Here is a 23623-nt window from a genome sequence, read left to right on the forward strand (position 1 = left end):
CTAGAAGTTGTCGTCCTCGTCCCTTCTGGACATTATGAGCTGCCTTCTTGGACCTGTGAGATGAGGGACACTCGAGGGCGAGTCCAGCGCTCCAGAGTCCAGTTTAGGTGTAGAAGTGCAACGCTGGCCGAACCGGCCCATGAGTCCACGGACGTCCCTGTGGAGGGCTGAATCGCTCGGGATGGAGTTGAGGCAAACCCCGTGTTCCAGACCTCCCATGTCTCTGTCCAACCGGGGGTTACTGGCGATGCTGGGGGACTGAGGGTCGGCGCTGAAGTACAGCGTGGAACTGGACTCTGTGGGGCAGAAATATGGCTCTGGACTGTCTCCATACACAGACTTGCCCTCGGGTGAGCTGCGTTTGAAATCCGACGACGGAGTACTCTCCATCTCAAGACTGTCAAATTCTTCCTCGGGTTGTTCAGTAGACGAGGGTTCGCTCACGCTCTGGAACTCGTCCTTGCAGTCCGAAAGTGGAGCCAAGCCTTTCCCCTGAGACTCGGAGGTGGTGATGGCTTCGCAGCTGCCTGCTGCTGTGATCGCCATGCCCTCGTTGTTCTTAAACTCTTGGTTGTACTCCTGCATGTCCAGTACGGTCGCTGCTCCACCGGGACCGTACGCTCTGTGGATCTTCCCCAGGTTTCCTGTCTTGAGAGCCAGTCGGATCAAGAGCCAGTGGTGGTGGTAGCAAAGGCAGGAGCTGTTGGGCCGCCCTCCACACGTTCCTGGGTGCTCCAGAAAAGTGGCAGCCACACCAGAGAGGGAGAAGCTGCCGTGGTTTGGAATGGAGGGAGCTGGCAGGCTTTTGTCCCCCAGAGAGAAGGAGGACACCCCTTGTTCTATGCACGTGGTGCCCGTGGGGTTGTGGTTCGTACCCTGTGAGATCTCTGTTGACTTGGGATGAAGGAACCGGTAGTACAGGACAAGAGAGGTAGAACCTAGGACACATGTAGATGTTTGAATCACCAGTGGGTTCCATTACTCACATGTCGCACCAAACTTTGACACTTGCGTAATTGTCAAAACACCTTAGACAAGTGACGCTAAAAAAGAGTGACTCACCGAGGAGAAAGCTACACAGCACAGTGGTGGGAAGGGTCATGCTGTCCCACGATGCTTCACTGAGGAAGTCGGAGGCGGCCAGTAGCAGGGTAGCATTCTCTACAAACATGAACTGAAGGAGGAGAGAAGGTCAACTCATCAGTCCTCTGCAGCTACAGCTTTATATAACTAAAAACTGTAAGGACACAGAGTGGGCGGGAGAACTACGCTGCAAACGATGAAAAGATATGAAAGCCACGTCTTACTGCATAAAAGCTGGCCATCCGGTAGCGCGACGGCCCATCTTTGATGTTGAGAAAGAGGAAGACGTGGACGAGTCCCATGATGCCATTGAACGCACACCAACACCATGGGCCAGTGCAAATGTCTGGCTGCTGTGACACCAGCCAGAAGGAGGCAGTGAGCCAGTGGAAACCTGGAGGTCAATGTAAAAATAGACTTGAAGGTGCCAGCGTGATAGAGGATTCATTCGTAGCATATCAAGTAGTAGCGTATAGATTCGAGTCACGTGAGGCGAGGCTGACTTAAGAGGACTTGGGACTTGAGAGTTGCTTGACTAACGCTGATAAAAGACTACATGACTTATTACCCTTTTGAGTTAACGTTACAATTAGTTTTTATGGGTGTTTTAGCAAGCTTGCGTACAAACCTGGCAACCGAGCGAGACCAACAACACTTCGTGAAATTCTGTTTGACACTTCAAATCCCACAAGGGAAGGTAAGACAGGAGGTCGGTCGGTTGCTATTTTAAGCTAACGCGAGTTAACGTCTCGGTAGGTCAAAAGCTGGTTACTGATAAGTACGCGAAAAGTGCAGTTTTTTAGCCTCATATTTGAATTTAATTTTCACAGTTTAATGTAGGCCTTTGTTTTCAGACACATTTTATAAAGGTGGACATGTAAGTGAACTATACTTTTGATATTTGATAAGTGTTGCAACAGCAACACATCAAAATGTGTTGGTTTATAAATACAGGACATCTCTACCTGGATCGACTACACACTTAGAAATAAAAGTGCTAAGTAGAACCATATAAGGGTTCTCTGGATCAAAATGGAACCATTAGTGTTACCAAGAACCATTGAAAAACCCTTTCTTCGGGAAAGGGTTTTTCAGAAGCAAATGGTTCCAGGTAAAACCTCAGCCCTTGTTGAAGGACCCTTTTGGAACCCTTATTTGTAAGAGTGTACCTCTTCTGTACTTGTACTTGCTTTTGCATACTGGGTTTCTGAGATGCTTTATCAGAATGGTCTTTGATGCTCACCTATGACTCCACAGACCCACCAGTTAAAGACCCTGGCAAAGAACATGAGACAAGTCACCCTGGCACCCAGCATGCCCGCCCTCCAAACCAGCTGGCACAGCAGGGCTGCCGGAGGCATGGCCAGGTGGCCCGGTCGGATCAGACAACTGGCTCTGCTGTACAGCACCAAGGCCCAGGAAATGGACAGCACACACAGACCACAGCAGTAAGCCACTGGAGGGGGAAAAATATATCGTGTAAAACAACAATTGTTCCAAATATCACATAGAGCCATTAATGAAGCAGCTATGAGTTTTACCTGGTGACGTGTAGCCGACATCGGTGGACACCACAATGTAAGCCTGCAGCAGGGTCTGGGGCAGTGTGAGGACGAGGGCCTCCAGGAGCCAGAGTGCAGCAACATCTGCCTGCAGCATGACGGCAGCCCCGAGTTGAGCCACGGAGCCTTGCATGTGCAACACCATTCTCATACAGTCCCACAACCTACCAGAAGAGGGGGCCAAAGACAGACAAAACAGCGATTGGCAACCTATTGGAAAAGGTCTCAATGACAGAACGAAGCATGCAACTTTAATGGGAATGAAGTATGATATCAGGTAATGTTTCTTTTCCCATCATAACACACTGCTTAAATATACACAATGACACAATGTTTTTTTTTTTTTTTTTTTTAACATCTCACCTTTTGAAGATTCCCAAGTGCAGTACGTGGATGACAGAGAGGTAGCATCGCCTGTCGTCTCCGTCGTCGTGGTACCACTTCATACTCAGCAGCTGAACCGCCGTCCCCGGGAGAAAGAGGCCCAGAGTGAGGCCCGCCCACTGTGTCTCCTCGTTCCAAAGGTAAAACCCTACACAGTAGAACACTAACACACACACACACACGAGCAACCACAGAAGATACAGACACACAGATGGAAAAGAAGTGTTAGAGCTGTGTGTGTTTAAGTGTAAAGCTTTACAGAAAACCATACAATCTGGCATGTGAAGGATTAAATCATTCATTTATTTATGTCCTTATTGTCCCTAATTGTCCTCTTTTGAAACTTCCATCACAACTCACCTTTTAAAAAATGTGCTTTTAACCTAGTTTTACACAGATGTGGGTATAATTCCAGGAATTGTGCAGTATAATGGAGTATCAGATGAGGACAAAAGACATTGTGCACATCCAGTCACCTTGTTTCTCATGTATCCTGCCCTTGGCCTGGATCTGCTTAGTCAGGGAATCATCACCCTGTGCTACCCTGCGCTGCCAAGTGTCAAAAGCACTCGAATACATGGGTAATATCTGAGTAGTATTACTAATAATAATAACATCATAAACAATGTAATCACACCTACTGTATATACAGTTATATTTGAGATACCGATGCAAGAAATCTTTAAAACGTATACCTACAGGTAGCAGTGTTGCACAAAATAATCAAAAATACAATATGACAGATAGAATGATAGAAGATAAACATGTGGCAAAACAGCATTATGATGAAATTCTGCAGCACTGCAGGAAGTTAACAGACCCCAAAATCTTACAAAAACAATGCATACATTTCTGTGTAAAAATCACTTGTTTCACCAATTGTGAATTACAACACAACTGTAATAACTGTCAAAAAATAACCATAGTGTGCAGCTTTACCTACATGTGTCAAGGTCAGGTCTTTATTGTTTAATAAATAAATATTGTGACCTCTGGGAGTCCAAGGGCCCCAATTTAAAAATACTCTTATGTTAAAAATAAAAATAAAAATTCCTATGCATTTTCAATAAAAAGCTGCAAATGTTCCAGTAGTAAAGGCTTTACTATGGGATCACCACTGAATATTATCCCTCAGCTCCAGTACGAAGCATCATGGCTGAGCAACAGCGTTGCTCCATGCGTTTACAGCCAATACAAAAATTTACACCCCCGTGCACACTCGATACCCTGCAGCCCTCCACCTGCCCTCTCTGTGCCCACTTACGAGCGCTGCGTTCGGCCACGATCACCAGCGCCGACACGCCGAGCAGAACGGCCTGGCACCAGGCGATCCAGCAGCCGCTGCTGCTCCTCCTCCTCCTCCTCCTGTGCCGAGCCGCGGCAGGCGTCCTGCGGGCCACCGCTCCAGCAGCGTTCATCATGAGGCGAACCCGCTGCGGAGAGAGCTGAGCGGCGGCTGCTGCTGCGGCGGCGGCTGTGGCGGTGGTGACATCGTTGTCCTGGGCATCCTTCACACTGGATACATCCGCTCCATTCTTCTTCTTCTCCCGCTGCTGCCTGCCCCCCTGTCAAAGTGTGTGACGTCACCGCGCTGTGTTAAAGGGGCATCATCCGTCCTCTGTACACACCTCACCTGCCCTCATGCGTTTTCTGGACATCCGTCATTTTTATTCGCCAAAATGTATGGTTATAAGGCAGTTTTATTATAGTAATACCTTATTTATAATGTAATATTACACAGGAAGTACCACAAATGTTTAGGTACCTGCATTAAACCTTCTAAGGTAGAGTTACAATTTGGCATTGGTTCAAAAATAGGTATGTTTTTGAATATTAACATTAATCTATCCATAGTCTACCACTTTATCCTCCATATGAAGGTCATGGGGAGCTGGAGCTCACATCCTGGATATGTCACCTATGTTAGGGTTAGGGTTAAGGTCATTAGTGTCCCATCAATTTCGGCATGTGTTTGTACTGTGGGAGTAAACTGGAGAACCCCAGAGAAAACTCATACCCCACACTGGGAGAACATGGTCCCCAGTCGTACTGGAAACCTTCACCATGACCTTCTTGTTGTGCTCGCCACTACTCTGCTATGTGGCCCGAATATTAACGCAAAAATCGATCCACCATCCATCTTCTTCTGCTTTATCCTCCACGTGAGGGTTGTGGGGGGTTGCTGTGCCAAGGCACGGTACACCGTGGACAGGTCGCCACATAATAGAGACAAACAACCATCCACTCTCACATTCCTATGGTCAATCTAGTGTGTCCAATTTACCTAATCCCCATATTGCATGTTTTTGAACTGAGGGAGGAAACTGGAGAACCCGGAGAAAACCCACGTACACACTGGAAAGCGGATCGTGACATTCTTGTTGTGAGGCAACAGTGTTCGCCACTATACCTTGCTATGTTTCCCAAAATATTAAGGCAAAAATAATTAGAATAAAATTAATATTAAATATCAGAAGCGCTAAAAATCAACAACAAAGAAGTGTGCATAGAGACGTGTCATCTGTAACATCTTTGTGATTAATACTGAAACTAAATGTGAAAAGACTGTTTGCACAATTTGCAGGTGGATTCTTATTCATGACGAGTACAAGTTTGTCATTTGCGTGCTGCTGCTGCTGCTGCTGTTGTTGTTGTTTCTTCTTCAGTTTGAAGGGCTGACACTTACTGACGTATAGCGAATTCCAAGAGTCATAACAGGATGTTTAGCGCACTACGCCATTCTCACACAAAGGCGAGCACGTAGCCCTACAGACAAACAACATAGTTTCCCTCTGTGTGATTGCTTTGGCTCACTTACGCTGCTACGCACAGTCATGCCTGTCCAGTAAATGTCACTTTAATTGCTATAAATACACGCACAAAGTACACAGTGAAACCACAAATTCAAACAAATGTTGTTTATGTGTGTTCACATGTTAAGTTGTTCCATGATGCTCTAGATATACAAATAAAATAAAAAATAAAAAAGACAGGAAAATATCACAATATTTCATAACGGAATAAATTAAGGGAGATGCATACATTAAATCCACAAAGTCAACGGTTGCACGGCCATTAAGTTTTGATTCTTCAGCAGTAGCAGCAGCAGATTCTCTGTAGGCTCAGCAACCCATGCCTGAGATAAGGCTTTACTTCAAATAGGGCAGTAACAGACAGCTGCTGAGTTGACCTGTAAGGATTACATGGCTGGATTAGCAAGACTGTTTTTTACGGCTCTGATATGCAGCCTGACTCCAGCTTGATGCTGGTTGCATGCAGAGGGAAACGGCCGCCATGATGTATCTGAATGCCAGAGAACTCCTTTGCCGATTTGCACAAGCTCAGCTCGGTGTCGTTCTGGTGGCCCGAGGTGTGAGTCTCCATCTTTTGTATTAGGTCGGTAACGTTCCCACTGTCCAGCTCGGCCTCCGCAGCCATGGCCTCGAGTTGGTCCGCCGCCTCGCTCATGTCAAACCTCTGGATCTCGGAGTTGACCCGGTGCAGCTCCTCGGGCGAGTGGGTGCGAGAGGCCAGAGGAGAGGCGGGGCAGAAGCCTTGCCGGTGCACCTGGAGGCTGCAGCTGTGGAAATAGGCACACGGGCAGTGGGGGCACCGGTGAGCTCGCTCGCCAGTGTGGAGACGCTTGTGGAGCTTGAGGTGGACGAATTGAGTGAAGCGGGCCGGGCAGAGCTTGCACTGGTAAGGCCTCTCGCCAGAGTGTAGCCTCTGATGGGTCTTCAAGTTGCTCGTGCTGCTGAATCTTTTATGGCACACCTGTGTCAAATAAAAAGGACGGATGAAGTGTATTGAATAAATCACTGCGAAAATCAAGTCTTGCTTCACCAGAACGTAACCCAACGAAAACTAGCTTACGAGCTACCGATTCCAGCTTCATATCTGACGCACAGACATAAGATTAGCATTTATATTCTTATCTGCCACTCGGAACCAAAGCAAACAAACACGTTCCCCAAAAATGTCTCTTAACAGCACGAGCCATACCTTGCATTCATGTGGTTTCTCCCCTGTGTGAACTAGGTAGTGTTTCTGCAGATGGGCGAGCTGAGTGAAGGTCTTGCTGCAGGTCTGACACCTGAAGGGTCGCTCCCCACTGTGAACTCGTAGATGCACCTGAAGACGGCATGTCAGAGGTGAGTACGTTTTTTTTAATACATTTACTAGAGGAACTGTGTTATTCTACGACAAAGAGTAACTAACCTTGAGGTTGGATAGCTGCCCAAAGACTTTTTTGCACACATTGCACTCATACCGGATCTTTCCATTCTGCCTGGTGAGAGGGTAAGACAGGGTCTTGTAGCCAATGATCTGCCCTCCTCCTCCTTTTGTCTTGCTAAGGTCTACTATGACCTCAGTGTTGCCCTGAGAAGCAGACGTGGGTTTAGAAGGGAGGCCGTCTGCTGAGGCAGCTGTACCCACTGGTGGTGAGCATCCTCCGGGTGAAAAAGAGGGAAGCACTCCACGGACTAAAGTGACCATGGACGAGGCACTGGATGTGGCGGGGATTGTGAGGTCTGAGTGGAGTGTGCTTAAAGGAGAGTGTTTGTAATCTCTGAGGTCATCGGAGGGGATCGAGAGGTAGTTTGTCCTGTTCGCTGTGAGGTCCTTGTTGTCTTCGTGGTCACCAGTCGGTGACAGAACGAGGTCTTGTTTGGTGCTGGATAGTGCAAGCGTCAAGTCTTTGTGTCTGTTGGTCAAAGGATGGAGAAGGCGTGCGTAGCCGTCAAAAGGCAGTAGATGAGATGAGAGCGTCGCGTGAGGTTTCAGTCGATCGCTGCAGAATGGGTATGCGTGAGGTAGAACGCCGTTCGGGCCGAGCGTATAGTGAGGCAGGTAATAGGGAGCGTGACTCAGAGCAGGGTGAACTCGATCTGGCACAGATGGCTCTTCGTAAGGTTTGGCAGTGACGGGGCTTTGACTGTGCTGAAAGCTGAAGTGCAAAATGGAGGGGACAGGGCGACTTAGAGCTGGCCTTTTGGCAGCTGGAGGGCTGTGGGATGGCAGTGGCTGTAGAGGTGCATATCTTTGGCCATGGAGGGATTCCGAGTTAGCCTGGACTGGATAGACCACGCGAGGACACAGGGGAAAAACTGCCGAGAGGTTGCTCTGAGACAAAGGACCGTCCAGACGTCTGGGGCAGGCAGTCAGGGATCTGGACGGCTCGTCTCGGAGGATTTCTGACACGCTGTGTCCTCGTTTGCCTGTTTTTTTCTCCTGTGCTTGACTTTGCTCTGCGAGACAAAAAACAATAAAGGTTTGGCATCAGAAACAGGTGGAATCCTCTTTTAGCAGACGTAACAGTATCGTCATTCCGCCGAGTGACACATCAGAGCCGCAGCGCTGACGTGATCGTGCACGTCGCCCCTTTTTTTGAAATCACCTTGCGTCTCTGCTTTCAAAGGTACCTGCTCTAGTCCAACCAGTTTCTTTATGCTTTAAAGATTAAAAGATAACCAAGTGTATTTCTTATCAGGTTTGTGTGTCTGTCGACCAGACATCTTCCTGGCACTCTATGAAACAGGACACCGCCATGTGAAACAATAGGTGTTTGATCGGGACACAGATAGCATACAGGACACAAGTCAATGCATTAGAGGGCTGGTCAGTTAATGCTTTCTCCACCTCAAGTGGGACAGTCCTAACAGATGCTTAATAAACTGGGAACTACAATGCCCGACTTATCGGCTAACACGTAAATAATGTTTATTTTCCACTTAATTCAAGGTCCAAACAACATGGATCCAAATCTATATTTCATTCAAGTAAATGCTTCAAGCTGTCGAAGTAACTGTCCATTTAAATTAACGCTCGCTCACACAAACAACCCCTTATCTGCCGTGTGCTCCTCTGCGTAACCCTTCCCCCTCCTCCTGAGAGGCCAGCTCTCAGCAAACAAATGGCAGACACTCAGTGAGATATCAATCTGTCAGTGGGCTGCCTTGTCAGGAAGTTCAAGTAGTCGCTGGAGTGCTTCCGACATCTCTTCCCCCTGTAAGAGCCAAATAAATAAGGGGCTTTGGTGCCAGAATGCTGTCAGCACCTCACACAAACTCCCGTGTGTGTGTGTGTGAATGTGTATTTCGGTGTGGCCACATTTTCTTGTCAATGAAAGCCTAAAGTTTGTGAATGAGGTGCCGGAGCTGCATTAAAGTCCCCAAAATTGATCTCATTTTACTCCTGTGCGTTACCTACACCCGGATAAAGGGCCTCTCTGTTTTTCGGTGCTCTTCTCTTCTCCTTTATGTCCTGCGCGAACAAAAGGGGCTGTGGGTGTGACTGAGTAACTTCTTAAACCCCCCGCACAAAGACTGTGTCAGTCAGCCGGTGCGCTTTGATCGGGGAGCCTTATTCCGCGATGACAATGCATGCCAGATATATCTCAAAGCATGCGCCGAGAGACTTGTTCCTGTTGCAGCAACACTTTAGTCCTTGCACATCGCTACACTCTTAGAAATAAAAGTGCTCAGTAGAAATATATGAGGTTCTTCGGCTTGTCCTCATAGGAGAACCCTTTTTGGCTCCAGGTAGAACCTTTTTATAAAGGTTCAACCTGGAACCCTTTTGGAGGGTTCCACCAAGAAACCTTTTAAAACCCTTTATTCAGGGGTTTTAAAGGGTTCTCTGGATCAAAATGGTTCTTACTGGAACCATTAGTGTTACCAAGAACCCTTGGCTTCTGAAAAACCCTTTCCCGAAGAAAGGGTTTTCCCGAAGAAAGGGTTTTTCAGAAGCAAATGGTTCCAGGTAGAACCTCATCCCATGTAGAAGGACCCTTTTGGGACCCTTATTTCTAAGAGTGTACTACATACATACATACATACATACATACTCACCAATGTGATCAGGAGGGTAGTTACAGCGCTGGGCAAATTCAGGGCAGTACCACACCAGCAGCTCCTGGCCCGGCTGAAGTGGTTTGATGGTATAGAAGTAGATGTCTAAACCGCTCTGGCACGCGACCAGGTTCTGCTCCTCCACAGAGCAGGCGGGGTTGACGTAGCGCATCCAGTTGCTCCGCTCCTCGTTCAAACCATCCAGGATGTGGTGCAGGTGTCCCTTCGAGAAGATCTGCGACCACGAGAGAACGCAGAGAGTTACCGCGAACGACGAGGACACGGTTGAGTGAGTGATGACAAATTTGTCACGGTGAACCTTGAGCCGTGATGTCACAGCTTTCCTCATGCATTTATGGTAAATACACAGCAGTCGTTTTAGAGGTATGAGTAAGCATTTCACTTCATGACTGGATTGTAGTATTACTACCGTTCAAAAGTTTGGGGTCACCCATACAATTTGTTGGTGTTTTTCCATTAAAAGTCACACTTTTGTTCATCAAAAGAGTTGCAAAATGAATAGAAACATATAGTCGAGACATTGACAAGATTAGAAATAATGATTTTTATACAATATACTAATTTTGTTTTGGTCCAAAGAACCAGCAAAACTGTTTTCAGCTGTGCTAACCTAATTGCACAAGGGTTTTCTATTCATCAATAGTCTTCTGACACGATTAGCAAACACAATGTACCATGAGAACACTGGAGAGATGTTTGCTGGCAATACACTTATGTACATTAAAAACCAGACGTTTGCAGCTAGAATATTCGTTTACCACATTAACAATGTATAGAGTGTATTTCTGATTCATTTAATGTTATGTTCATTGTAAAAAACTTGCTTTTCCTTAAAAAATAAGGACTTCTGTGGCCCCAAACTTTTGAACGGTAGTGTATCTGACCCAAATACTGTAAAGACTCAGTGTCCGTGTGATTGCTGACCTTTGAAACAGCCTTTTGGTTTCAGCTTAGTTAAAAAAAAAAGCTACCCCTCCTTCCCTGTCTGTATAGTTCCATAAAAGTCTTCTTTTGATGCTGTGCTGTCGCCTGAGTCACGGCTGAGTTAGTAAATGGATTGTCTGTGTTATGGCTGTCGCAAGTTTTGGTTGGTGTTGCATGATTTCAAGGTTGCTGACTCTAAACCCGAAGCATTACACGGCAGCTGCCTGTGTGTGTGTGTGTGTGTGTGTGTGTGTGTAATAGAAGATGTCCTGATGCTGCTGATTTGTAACAACACAGTTCTCAGGCTCAAAGCCACTTCCTTGCTTAGTCAGTGTGAGAGTTTGTGAGACATGGTGAAGTGCGGACATGTGCATGGCGTGTTTACTGGCAGTAATACCGCGGCAGAAGGAAGCGAAGATAGAGAGAGAGAGAAACGCTGCGTCACTGAAACCAAACAGCTGTGCGTGTGATGTGACCTCAGGATTTGGTCGAACGCCGCATGCACTTGTCAAACCCATTCAGTGACATTTGAATGTACACAAGAGCATTGGCAAGACGGAGTGGCACTCGTTCTCAGGATGTCAGACATTCACCACAACTGTTCACTTTGTGCCATACCGCACAGGCTACAGCAGTGTCTCCAGATGCTACAGGATGTGAACGGGGTTTTGAAATGCGAGACGGTGAAGTTTAACGCGCACAGACGCAATTACTCACCCTCCAGAAGTACTTCCTGTCGGCTTCCGTGAGCAGCGTTTCGTCGGTGTAGCTTTCCCCCACCAGGGGGCCAAAACGGGTCCCTTTGGGAATCAGCTCTTTACTGGTCACTCCGAGCACCTGTTCGACAACAAAACAAAAAAGGACACCGAGTCATTAAAGCACAGGCGAGCGCACAAATTGGAGACCGTAGCGTGCAAAGCCAGACACAGTCTGAGTTGAAAAAAAAAAAAACATAATTAGAGGGATGAGATTCTTCCGCCTCTTATTTGACCCTCTATCCCCTCTAAGCCTGTTTCTTGGCGATTAACCAAAAGGATCAGGGCAATTTACTTTAGAAAATGATGCCCTGAGGATGCAAGCGATGGAGCAATTAGCTCCTATTGAGTGTGTCACGACAGAGTTTCCACAGAGAGGGTTTTGCACGGCCTGTGACAGAATGTGTTCCTCCCTTCACACGCTGAATATTTCATACGCCGCTCGGTCACCTGCGTTATCTTTGGTTTCTCTGCCATATTAAAATTTCACCACTACTCTTGCTCCGCTACCTGCAGGTGTGAAACTCACCCCTCTGGGTGGGGGCGGGGGGGGGTGGGGGGACAGAGGATTAGGTGTCATGGGCACACCCTGACCATGCAACTGCACCTTGAGCTCTGTGTTCCAATCGCCCTAAAGCAATGGCAGAGCGTATTCTCTCTTTCATCTCTCATTATAGTGGCATAATGTATGTATGGTGGACGGACGGCTGTGCGCCTGCTTTATCTCCGCTTCATTCTACGAAGCCTTGATCTCTCTGGTTTTGGGATCACTGCTCCTGTGCTGCTGTTATCTGGTCTTCACCAGACTCACAAGACTTGAACTTGAGTCAAGTTGTAACACATGGGCTTACTTTCCCTTGTCTCACCTGACGACTATCACTAATCTACGAAGACTCCCAACCTTATCTGACCTGAGGGAAACTGCTTCTGTTTCCTTAATTGTCCGTCACCGGGTTAATCTTTTATCGGACGTCTCATTTTGTGATTTCTTATCACTTGTAAATCCAGTTAAACATAAACTATCCTCCCACTGTGGCGATCACATGCTTAATCCGGGGCCATCGTTTCCTGTCTTATCCGTCAAAGGTGGGTCCCAGCCTTGTGAGCTTTGCTTTGCTTTACGGTGTAATTGCGTGCTGGGACAAAGGGGTTTGGAATCTAAAGTAGCTCCTAATCACTGGGACCTTAAGGCTGTGTGCTGAGGGGGTCTTTGGCCATTGTCCCATTCTTTGCTGCAAAACACAAAAACGCAGCGGCAAAGGGCGAGGAAAGGGCTGAAATTAGACAACAACATGCCGAGTACTTCCTGCCTGAGGATGGATGAGTACATGGAAGGAAGTTGGAGTGACGCAAGGAGTCGGGCAGTAGCGCAAAAAAAACCACACGAAGCGGCTACAAGCACAGCATGTTGACGCAGAGATTAGATCTTACCTCTGTTGAGCTGTGGCGGCGCTTTAAGGCCAGGTTCCTGGGTAGGGACCGCTCAGCTCGTGTCCTCGTGTGGTTTTCCAAGTCTTGCTCCAGGGGTTGGTCCTTCACTATGTACGTGCACTTGTCCTCGAAGTCGGCCTCGCTCCACCGCGTCATGTCTACGTCCTGCGTCTCGGTGACTCCTGGGCTTTGCGGTGACCTCTCTGTGGTGAGCATGGCTGTGGCAGCACACTGAGATGAGGAGGAGGAGGAGGAGGCCTAACGGGACAGAGTCATACATTCATAAATATCATCTTATAAAAAAAAAAAAAATCTGCAGTTGTATGAAGTCAAACAACGGATGACGTATCAAAGGGGGGAAGTCGTCTGTTGAATGGAGCTAAACTTGGATTCCTGAGAGACTTTTCCCATCAGCCGCTACTACCAGACAAACAAACTTCAAAGTGAAACCTTTTCACGTTTGCTGCCCCATTGCACCCCCCCCCCCCACCCCAGTGTCCCGTACATCCTGTGACTGTCCAAATCACAACCCCGAGGCTGTGAAGGGAGGTTCCTGTGCCGTGCATGTCAGCCCCCGGAGCAGGACCACTTTCACAAGGAAACCAGCACTTCCAGTGAATCGAGCAGACTTCCTCTGAGTGACTGGGACTTGGCTCTCGGCCAGGTCTTACAAGCAAGCGTCTCTCCGTCTTGTCCTCGTCTTCTCGTGAAAAAGCCCTGGTTTGTCATTCTTGTAAATCGGTCTTTGACAGATATCAGAGAGAGAGCGGCGTGGTGAAAGAGAAACGTGTGAGAAAAAAGAGAGGAAGACGGTGGTCGTGTTCATCAGTTTGCAACTGAATTACATCTGCTCTTAACAACTCAAAAAAAAACCGCATATATTTTGTATACAGATGTTTAGTAAGTCGGCCTAAATAATAGATTTAGTCATTTGTAATTTGTCAGCTTGTTCTTAGGAATAATAAAAAAAGAAGAAAAGCGAAATGGAAATAAAAAGGGAGGCAGGGAGGCTGTTACAGATGATGGTTGAACTTATTTGTCACCACAGCTGACTCAAAAGTGACCGTGTGATGAGTGCGATAACTCAGTGTGAAACTACTGAACCCAGTGACACAGCAGAAAATATGTTCTGAAAATCAAGACATGAGTCAAAAGGACGCACAGCTGTGGAACTCTAGAAAGCGCACTCATCTTTTTTTTTTTTTTTTTTTTTTTTTTTTTTGAAGTTTGACATTAGGTTTCACTGTAGTCATGCAATGGAGAGAAGAAGAAAGAAAGAAGATGATGATGATGGACAATCTGGTGAAGGTTGAAGGACTCACATCCATACCAAAAGAAAGACTTTAAAGAAATGCACACTTACTGTGAAGCCTTGAGAGGAGCCACACATAAGGAAGGATATCCGTGCTCTCCTTGGAAGCTTGAGTGTCTGAGATCAACCAGTTGCTGTCCTCTGTCTCCTCTCTGTATCCTGAGCACCTGTGTGTGTGTGTGTGTGTTTGTGTGTGTGAGACTGACTGAACTTACACAAGAGGAGGGAAGGTGTGTGTGTGTGTGTTTGAAAGAGACAGACAGATACACTCCCCTTTCCTCTCATGCTCCCTCCCCCTCCTCCCCTTTGCCCCATGACTCCTCCTTGGAGAGTGTTTTTGTGAATGTGTGTGTGTGTCACTGTTTTGCCCCCGGGGGTTTGAGGCTGCTTTCTCCGAGGTAGAGGTAGAGTGGGGGGGGGGGGGGGTTCACTGCGCTGTCACACAGCTATGTCCGGATCAGACAAATACATTTACTTTTTCTGACAGTCACCACCCTCCTCCTCCTCCTCTTCCTCCTCCTCTCCCAGGTGAGAAGAAGACAGACATACCTGTGTTGTGTTCTCGGACGTCATGGACGCCACAGCAGCCGCAGCAGCAGCAGCAGCACATGAGATCACTTAAGTGCATGTGTGTGGTGTGAAAAAGAAAAAAAAAAGAAGTGTCAGTTCACTTCAGTTCACGTTAAGCTTTTAATATGTCACAGTGGAGCGTGTTTGCCTATGGGTTTAGCACAAAAAACGACGACAACGATTCTCAGGAGATTCTCGTCTTGTGTGCTAACCGGCTTACAAAAAAAAAGGAAAGGTGACTCAAACGCAGCAGGCAAAGTGACATTCGGTGAATTTGAGGACACTTTAATAATCCTCCAGCTCCTCATCACGGGCGAGCAGCAGCAGCAGCAGATAGAAACATATCCCCAACACTTGACGACACAAACACTTGTTGAGGATTCGGAGCTGTGAGAAGCAGAGGGATGGAACACATATGTCCTTACTTTCAAATCCAAACTGAAAACATATTTAAGTTTATTCTTGTGTCTTTTTAATTGGTATTTTCATGCTTTGATTTTTGTGCTTCATAATTTAGACTTTGACCATCTGTCTTTGTGTGTTTGAAAGGCTTTTATTTTGAAAAAAGCACTCATGTCACCTGTGGGTTGTTGTAAAAGGGCTAGGAGGGACAATTAGCCACTGATAACACAGGATTTTTAACATTAGGGTTGCTATGCTGATCGTTTTTTGCTTTTATTGATGAATATGCTAATAGATTTCTTGATTAATTGTTTGAAAAGCTGCAAATGTATCAGGATCGTAAATGTTTTGTGGTTTTTTTTAAACTTGACAAATACGTGATAGCAGTTGATCCACTGGTAATTTATGTAAAGTTTATTTATTTAAGCAAGTAACTAAGCAAACTGCACATGCATGTACTGCACACTCTTAGAAATAAGGGTTCCAAAAGGGTCCTTCTACAAGGGCTGAGGTTCTACCTGGAACCATTTGCTTCTGAAAAACTATTTCCCGAAGAAAGGGTTTTCAAGGTGTTCTTGGTAACACTAATGGTTCCAGTAAGAACCATTTTGATCCAGAGAACCCTTTAAAACCCCTTTCCTGAATAAAGGGTTTTAAAAGGGTTCTTGGTGGAACCCTCCAAAAGGGTTCTCCTATGAGGACAAGCCGAAGAACCATATATGGTTCTACTTAGCACTTTTATTTCTAAGAGTGTAGGAAGGTTGTTCCTTGTGTTTTGTCTTTCAGACTCGGACGACACAGTGAATGCACACGTTAATGTTGTCGGTTTACCTGTATCCCAGGTTCTACTTTTGCTAAAAGCCGCGTAGGACGTGACGAGCAGTCAGTCAGCTTCAGGAATGTCTGAATTCACAGATCGACACGCGACACACTCTGCGAACAACAGTCCTTTATGTCTTATGCAATCGTTCCATTTTTCACGTACGCCAGACGACTCAACCTCGTTCACTTTCTCCACTGTGTTGCACCATCACTGTGATTCTGGCTGTGTTCCTCTTTCGGCGTCGCGTCGCGTCCTTCCTCTCCCGTTGCTTCCTGTAGCACTCACCACACCTGACCAAAGCTACTAATTACGGCTGCTGACATGTAGCCACCATGTAATTTAAAATCCATTTCTCTCTCTCTCTCTCTGTCTGTTACGCTCTTTCTCTTTGCCTTCAGTCATTTCATTCATCACCCTCTATTCAGCATTCATTCACCTCTCCACCACCTCCACCTCCTCCTCCTCCTTCCTATCCAGCCTCTCAATCTAGAAGCGTCTTATCACTACATCTATTACCCATACACACTGTGAGTAATTCCCATCGTGACAACACGATCTTTTTGTGCGAGCGGTGTAGATTGCACTCTACCTCCGTGATTAATTGGAAGGAGGCTTGCGTGATATTTGACACGGCATTGTTCGAGCGACAGATGATGAGCCGGATTATGGAGAGATGAAAAAGAAGGGGACGTGTGATTTACATGTATTTAGGGAGAGGAACAATGGGGTCACTGACTGACTTTGGCATCTGACTTTGAACATTGAGATTGAACCTTTCCTTTCTTTAAAAAAAAAAAAAAAAAAAAAATGTTTTAACACTTTATGTTGTCCCGCTAAGGTACAGTACTTTATTTCAACTATCTGAAACGTCTGGTTTTGATTCTTTATTGTACGCTATAAATATTAACAGGTGGGATTGACTCACATGTTGGTTGGGAGCAGGACTTTGACACGTGCGTATACCCTTGATTCCAAATGACCACCAGTGCAAGGTGTGTTATACGTCTAGAATATACGATATGATACGATACGATACGATACGATACGATACGATACGATACGATACGATACGATACGATACGATACGATATGATACGATGCAAAATGATACGATACAATGCGAAATGATAAGATACTATACGATACAATACGATACAGGTTGGACATAAAGTACACGCACACAGAGGTGTGTTATACATCCAGAATATATGATTTGATACGATACGATATGAAACGGTACGATACGACATGAAACAATATGATACGATATGATACAAAATCATACGATACGATACAAAATGATAAGATACGATACAATACGATACGATACGATACGATACGATACGATACGATACGTTACGATACGATACGTTACGATATGATAAGATGCGATACGATACGAAATCATACCATACGATATGATACGAAATGATAAGATACAATACATTACGATAAAATATCATACGATACGAAACGATACGATGCGGAATGATACGATACAATGCGAAATGATAAGATACTATACGATACATTACGATACAGGTTGTACATAAAGTACACGCACACGAAGGTGTGTTATACATCCAGAACATACGATTTTGATACGATACGATATGAAACGATACGATACGATATGAAACAATATGATACGATATGATACAAAATCATATGATACGATATGATACAAAATCATATGATACGATACAAAATGATAAGATACGATACGTTACGATACAATACGATACAGGTTGGACATAAAGTGCACACACACAAAGGTGTTATACATCCAGAACACACGATACTATGATATGATATGATACGATACGATACGAGGGTTATAAACAAAGAAGATAGTCAAAATAGTCGACTATAAAATGAATGCAACTCATAAATGAAATAACATACTTATGAGAGTGAGATACCAACAAAATAAATACAATAATAACTAGAAATAAATAAAAAAGAACTGTTTAAAAAGGACATAATAACAATAATGGACATAATTAATGGAATAATATACATTTATATATATGTAGACACCCTCACACATCCATACATTCACCCATGCATGTTCTCATATACTCATACAGATGACCCCATATATAAAGTCCATATACAGTTCATATAATAAATGAAAAGTCATATAAACATAAATTAACCAGCGGGAAAAAAAACTTTTTTTATTGCCTGATCGGGAAGGAAGCCTCTGTTTTTATTCTCTCCCCATCCCAAAGCCCCCAGGTGAAAATAAAGAACATTTATTTCCTTCTACTTTCTCACAAAAACATTTCAAGATTGCTCCTGAAAAGAGATCCAGGATAAATAGAGCAAAGCGTTAAGTGAGACGGACCTTGTTGAAGAAAGAAAAGAAAGAAAAATAATTCTTTACAGTAACTAGAAAGTCGTTAAAGCCCACACCTCGTACGCGGCGCCTTTAGGACCTTCGTAAATGACATGGGTGGCTGTGGGGTCTGTAATTTCAGGCGGTCTGGGGTCTGTACCGTGCCTTGGGTCATTTCTCGCAGCAGGTCCACAGGCGGCCACTCCCTCCCTGTCACCTCCAACGTGAAAGGAAGACAAAGATCTTAGGCCGAGACAGAGCCCATTTTATAACCCATTTGAGCTGACGTGTTTGACGCGGCCTCCGCCCTTCCACCAACCGTTACCGTTTAATGGCCGACTCGAGGAGAAATGTGCTACATTCGATCACGGCTTGGTTGTTGTCGCGGCGCTCCACGCTCACTTTTTCTCCGCCTGTCAGCCTCGTCCACCCTCCCTGTCCATTTCACGCTACCTTAAGTGATTTTTCTTTACCGTGCAATCTATTCATTTTAGCGGCTGAGGACTCACATGCGTTTCCTACAGTCTCTGACAGTTTCGACCTCGAGGGTCACATGTGCTCCGCCGACATAGCCTTTGATAAATGTGCTTTAAACACAACGGTTTTTTTATATTTCAAGTGTGAATGTGAATAAATGTCAGCGCCGCGCTGATAAAAAAGCACCCACCCACCACCCACCTCGTCCACCACCGAACCATCTCGCCGTAGCTCGGTGGATGATCTCCTGTTGACAGGCCCGAGGTAATTATCATGGCTTCAGTGCTGAGAGGAATGCTACTGCACATCACAACAGATGTCTGCTCAAATCCTCCGCACAAAAGCCACCCACAGAGATGACGAGCAACAACAAAAAAAAGGCCAAATGCTATCGCTGTACAGTGGTTTTTGGACTCTTCTCACATTGCTGTTTTTCTTTTAATCAAAGTTGTTTAATATCCTACAATGAAAGTCTTAGCTTAATTAAAACTAGAGAAGTTGTATTAGACAAAAAGTCCAAGAGATTATCTCATCATCTCGTTGATTATAGTTATTTAAAATCATTGTGAGGCTGAATGTTGGGTCAAATTGTCACGCTACGCACGGGAAGTCATTTGTTTTTTTGTCCTGGATGAATGTAGCTCCATCTTGATAAGCTTGATAAAGAGGAAAAGTACAACGAAGTATAAGGGTCGAATAAAGTCGTAATCTTTTGAGAATAAAGTCGTAATCTTTCGAGAATAAAGTCGTAATCTTTCGAGAATAAAGTCGTAATCTCTCAAGAATCAAGTCATAATCTTTCAAGAATCAAGTCGTAATCTTTCGAGAATAAAGTCGTAATCTTTTGAGCATAAAGTCGTAATAGTATCGAGAATAAAGTCTGAATCTTTCAAGAATTAATTTGTAATCTGTCAAGAATAAAGTCTGAATCTTTCAAGAATAAAGTCCTAATATGAGAATAAAGTTGTAATCTTTTGGGAATAAAGTCAGAATCTTTCGAGAATAAAGTCGTAATCTTTCAAGAATAAAGTCATAATCTTTCAAAAATAAAGTCAGAATCTTTCGAGAATAAAGTCAGAATCTTTCGAGAATAAAGTCGAAATGTCAAGACAAACAAAGAACACAAACAAACAGCCACGAAAGATACAAAAGCAAATAAACCCCGTTTATTCTGCAATTTCATGAAATAAACACTTTCTTATCCCCGCCCACCCCTGCAATGCTGGTGTATGCTTGCAAACGCTCCCTCCGTCACCCATACTGATTCATATTTCTCTCACTTTTTTCATTTATCTTCAGCACAAACTGGACAGTTTGTAGACAACAGTATATTTTGTTGTCTTCTTCCTCTTGATGACTGAGGCGGACTTTAATAATGGCCAACGGTGAGATGTGTCATCTGGAAAGGATGCACAAGCTTGTTTTTATGTCTTATAGTGAGGACACATCATTGACATAAAGCATTCCCTAACCCTTTACCCATCACAATGAAGTGCCTAACCTAAACCCTAACCCTAAAACTAGGTCTTAACCCTGAAAACACCCTTTAAAGTTTTAGGGCCCAGACACAATGTCCCCACCAGGCCAAAATGTCCCCAGAAAGATAGTTCTTTTTGGGCGTTTTTGTGGCCCTCACAGCCTTACATGCTGCTGCATACCTTAACACATTTCCATCCAGCTTTTTTTAAACGACGGCCGCCGCAGTGTTCACTGTCCGTTCTGCTGTGATCTCAGATTCCTGCCATATTTCTGGATGGCTGCTGAACAAACAGAGGATGAACCTGATCCATGCTGTCACACTTTGGCACAGGATAGAGTTTCCTCTTTCTCTCTCACACACACACACACACACACACACACACACACACACACACACACACACATGCTCGCACCAAATACATACAGGAAGTCCAAACGTCACCCGCCTTCGCGCACATGTCACTAACCGCGTGAATGTGCGATATCTTCATTCGTGTCCCTTCCTCTTTGTGTCTCACGCTGCTGTAACTGACACTGACATTGATCTCGCATTAATGGTTGCTCAATTTTTTTTTTTGTTTTTTTTTTTAGAGCTGAGTGGACAAAACTATATTTATTGTATCACCCTGGATCAAGCAAGGCAAACACAGGCGCTGAAAATCAAGATTAAGATAAACCTCTGTTTTCATATCTGAGAACCTTTACTGTACCTCTGTCTGTCTGATTATCTCTGTTGTGTTTCTTTCAACCTTTGGACGCCTCCATGTTTCTAATCTTTATACTACACTGTCTTAATGATCAGATAAAGAGCAGTATCAGTCTTCTCATCTCACTCATATATAAATATATATATATATATACGTATACATGCGTGCTGTGTATACGCCGTGCCCTGATGTCGGGTGCCGTATACATGTACGTCTTATAATTTTTCCGGTTAAACGAGTGCACAGCACGAGACAATGTGGCGTCCATTACAAAAGGGGAACTTTACTGCCACTCGGTGACAACATCAGTGACATCACCAGGTGCCACTGTGTCTGTCTGCACACCTCAGTCTGTGCTGACACTCACACACACACTCACACACACACACACACACACACACACAGTGTTTTAGGACCAGTCAGACAGCACTATCCTCCACCTGTCTCCAGTGTTACCTGCACCAGTCATTACAAGGGTCCCAGATCCCCACTGTAAGTGCACATGTCAACAGTGAAATTACAGGGCACGCACACACACACACACACACACACAGACACACACATATTTGTTTTGCTTTTACAAGGGTAATATCCGTCTGCACGCAAGCGATACGTTCATTTTCTCCTCCACATCCTCCCGCCTCCTTTTCTTTTCTTTTCTTTTCTTTTCTTTTCTTTTCTTTTCTTTCTTTCTTTCTTTCTTGGTTGAGACAAACCCAGAAAACAAAGCAGGCGAGGTTCAAAGACAGAGCAGTGACAAGGACGCATGAATACAGGAGACGACGTGTGGAGATGACGGACGCACATCGGCGGTGTGTGTGTGTCTGTGTAATGACAAGGGAGGGAGAGTTTGTGTTGTGTTCTCCAGTCAGTGCGGACTTTACCTCAGTGATTACAAACCACTTCTGCAACTGTGGCCCAAGCGTCCTCAGATCCCTGCTTTGTTCCTCCCCACTTAGCACTTAGCTCTCGGCTAAATGTCCGAGATGAGTGTGACTCCATCTTGATCAGCGTGAGGGAAACTACGAAGAGACTCAGGGCCGAACTTAAGAAAAAGATGTTTTAATCTTAGGAGAATAAAGTCGTAGTGTTATGAGGATAAAGTCGTAATCTTATGAGAATAAAGTCGTAATCTTTTGAGAATAAAGTCGTAAACTTATGAGAATAAAGTCGTAAACTTTTGAGAATAAAGTCGTAAACTTATGAGAATAAAATAATAGTTTAAGAATAAAGTCGTAATATGAGAATAAAGTTGTAATCTTTTGAGAATGAAGTCGTAGTGTTATGAGAATAAAGTTGTAATCTTTTAAGAATAAAGTAATATTTTAAGAATAAAGTGGTAATATGAGAATAAAGTTGTGATCTTTCGAGAATAAAGTCGCAATCTTTTGAGAATAAAGTCATAATATGAGAATAAAGTCGCAATCTTTTGAGATTGAAGTCGTAATCTTTCGAGATTAAAGTCGTAATCTTTCAAGAATAAAGTCGCAATCTTTTGAGAATAAAGTCGTAATCTTTCAAGAACAAAGTTGTAATATTATGAGAATAAAGTTGTAATCTTTCGAGAATAAAGTCGTAATCTTTTGAGAATAAAGTTGTAATCTTTTGAGAATAAAGTCGTAATCTTTCTAGAATAAAGTCGTAATCTTTCAAGAATAAAGTCGTAATATTATGAGAATAAAGTTGTAATCTTATAAGAATAAAGTTGTAATGTGTTGAGGATAAAGTCGTAATCTTTCGAAACTAAAGTCGTAATCTTTCCAGAATAAAGTCAGATTTTTTTTCCAGAACAAAGTCGTAATCGTTCCAGAATAAAGTCGTAATATTGTGAGAATAAATGTGTAATCTTTGCAGGATAAAGTCGTAATCTTACGATATTTTTCTTCTTCTTCAATTCGGCCGTAATATTAGTAGAAAACAAAGATTTCAGACCAATTCTTTTATTTTGTAATATTACATTTGACTGTATAAGCTCGACGTGGTGCGTTCTTGGGCATTTAAAAACTGTTTTGTCCTTTTATCCGCAGCTCTTTCACCAAGCTGGCTTTGGGTAACCCGAGTGCTCTCTTCCTCTTTCAACATGATCGGCATCAACAATGACACACTTTGCGTCTCTCCTCCGTTCTGATTGACTTCGTCTTATTTTGGCTCTTGTTGTGTGTTTTTGCCGCTGAAAGACGCTGTGACGTGTGTGTCTGACATCTTTTTTTTTTTTTCAGATGTGCTGCATCGCTGTCAGCCTGAAACAGACACGTGTGAGGTCACCGGTTGGACAACACCAGACTTGTTTTCACACCTTGTGCTTCTTTCAATTATCAACACACACGATATTAGTCACTGCATTCTTTTTTTTGTTTTGTTTTGTTCCTTTTCACTCAGAGAAACTGTGAGAACCTGGCACAACAACAACCGACTCGAACATGCGCGATGACAAAACACCGTTCAAGCATTTCCTATAATTTGTGCCGCACCGATCACATCCGCCTTCTGCTGTAATCCCC

The 23623-nt window shown here is 44.4% G+C and overlaps 2 protein-coding genes across 2 annotated transcripts; both read right to left on the reverse strand.

The window, feature by feature from the left end:
- Nucleotides 1-4450, reverse strand: xkr5a (XK related 5a; the record flags this gene model as incomplete). The annotated part of the gene is made up of 7 exons (XM_083899126.1): nucleotides 1-938; nucleotides 1063-1174; nucleotides 1308-1477; nucleotides 2327-2539; nucleotides 2625-2809; nucleotides 3009-3192; nucleotides 4294-4450. 7 exons carry the CDS (start codon nucleotides 4448-4450, stop codon nucleotides 1-3), a joined length of 1959 nt encoding a protein of 652 aa, XP_083755252.1.
- Nucleotides 4451-6257: 1807 nt separating this feature from the next.
- prdm1c (PR domain containing 1c, with ZNF domain) lies at nucleotides 6258-14401 on the reverse strand (the record flags this gene model as incomplete). The annotated part of the gene is made up of 7 exons (XM_083898852.1): nucleotides 6258-6803; nucleotides 7032-7160; nucleotides 7248-8278; nucleotides 9881-10115; nucleotides 11543-11662; nucleotides 13012-13269; nucleotides 14375-14401. The coding sequence occupies 7 exons, from the start codon at nucleotides 14399-14401 to the stop codon at nucleotides 6258-6260; spliced, it is 2346 nt and encodes a 781-aa protein (XP_083754978.1).
- Between the last annotated feature and the right edge of the window lie 9222 nt (nucleotides 14402-23623).

This window comes from Microchirus variegatus, assembly GCF_963457635.1.
Source record: "Microchirus variegatus genome assembly, chromosome: 12".
In the NCBI taxonomy this organism is placed as follows: Eukaryota; Metazoa; Chordata; class Actinopteri; order Pleuronectiformes; family Soleidae; genus Microchirus; species Microchirus variegatus.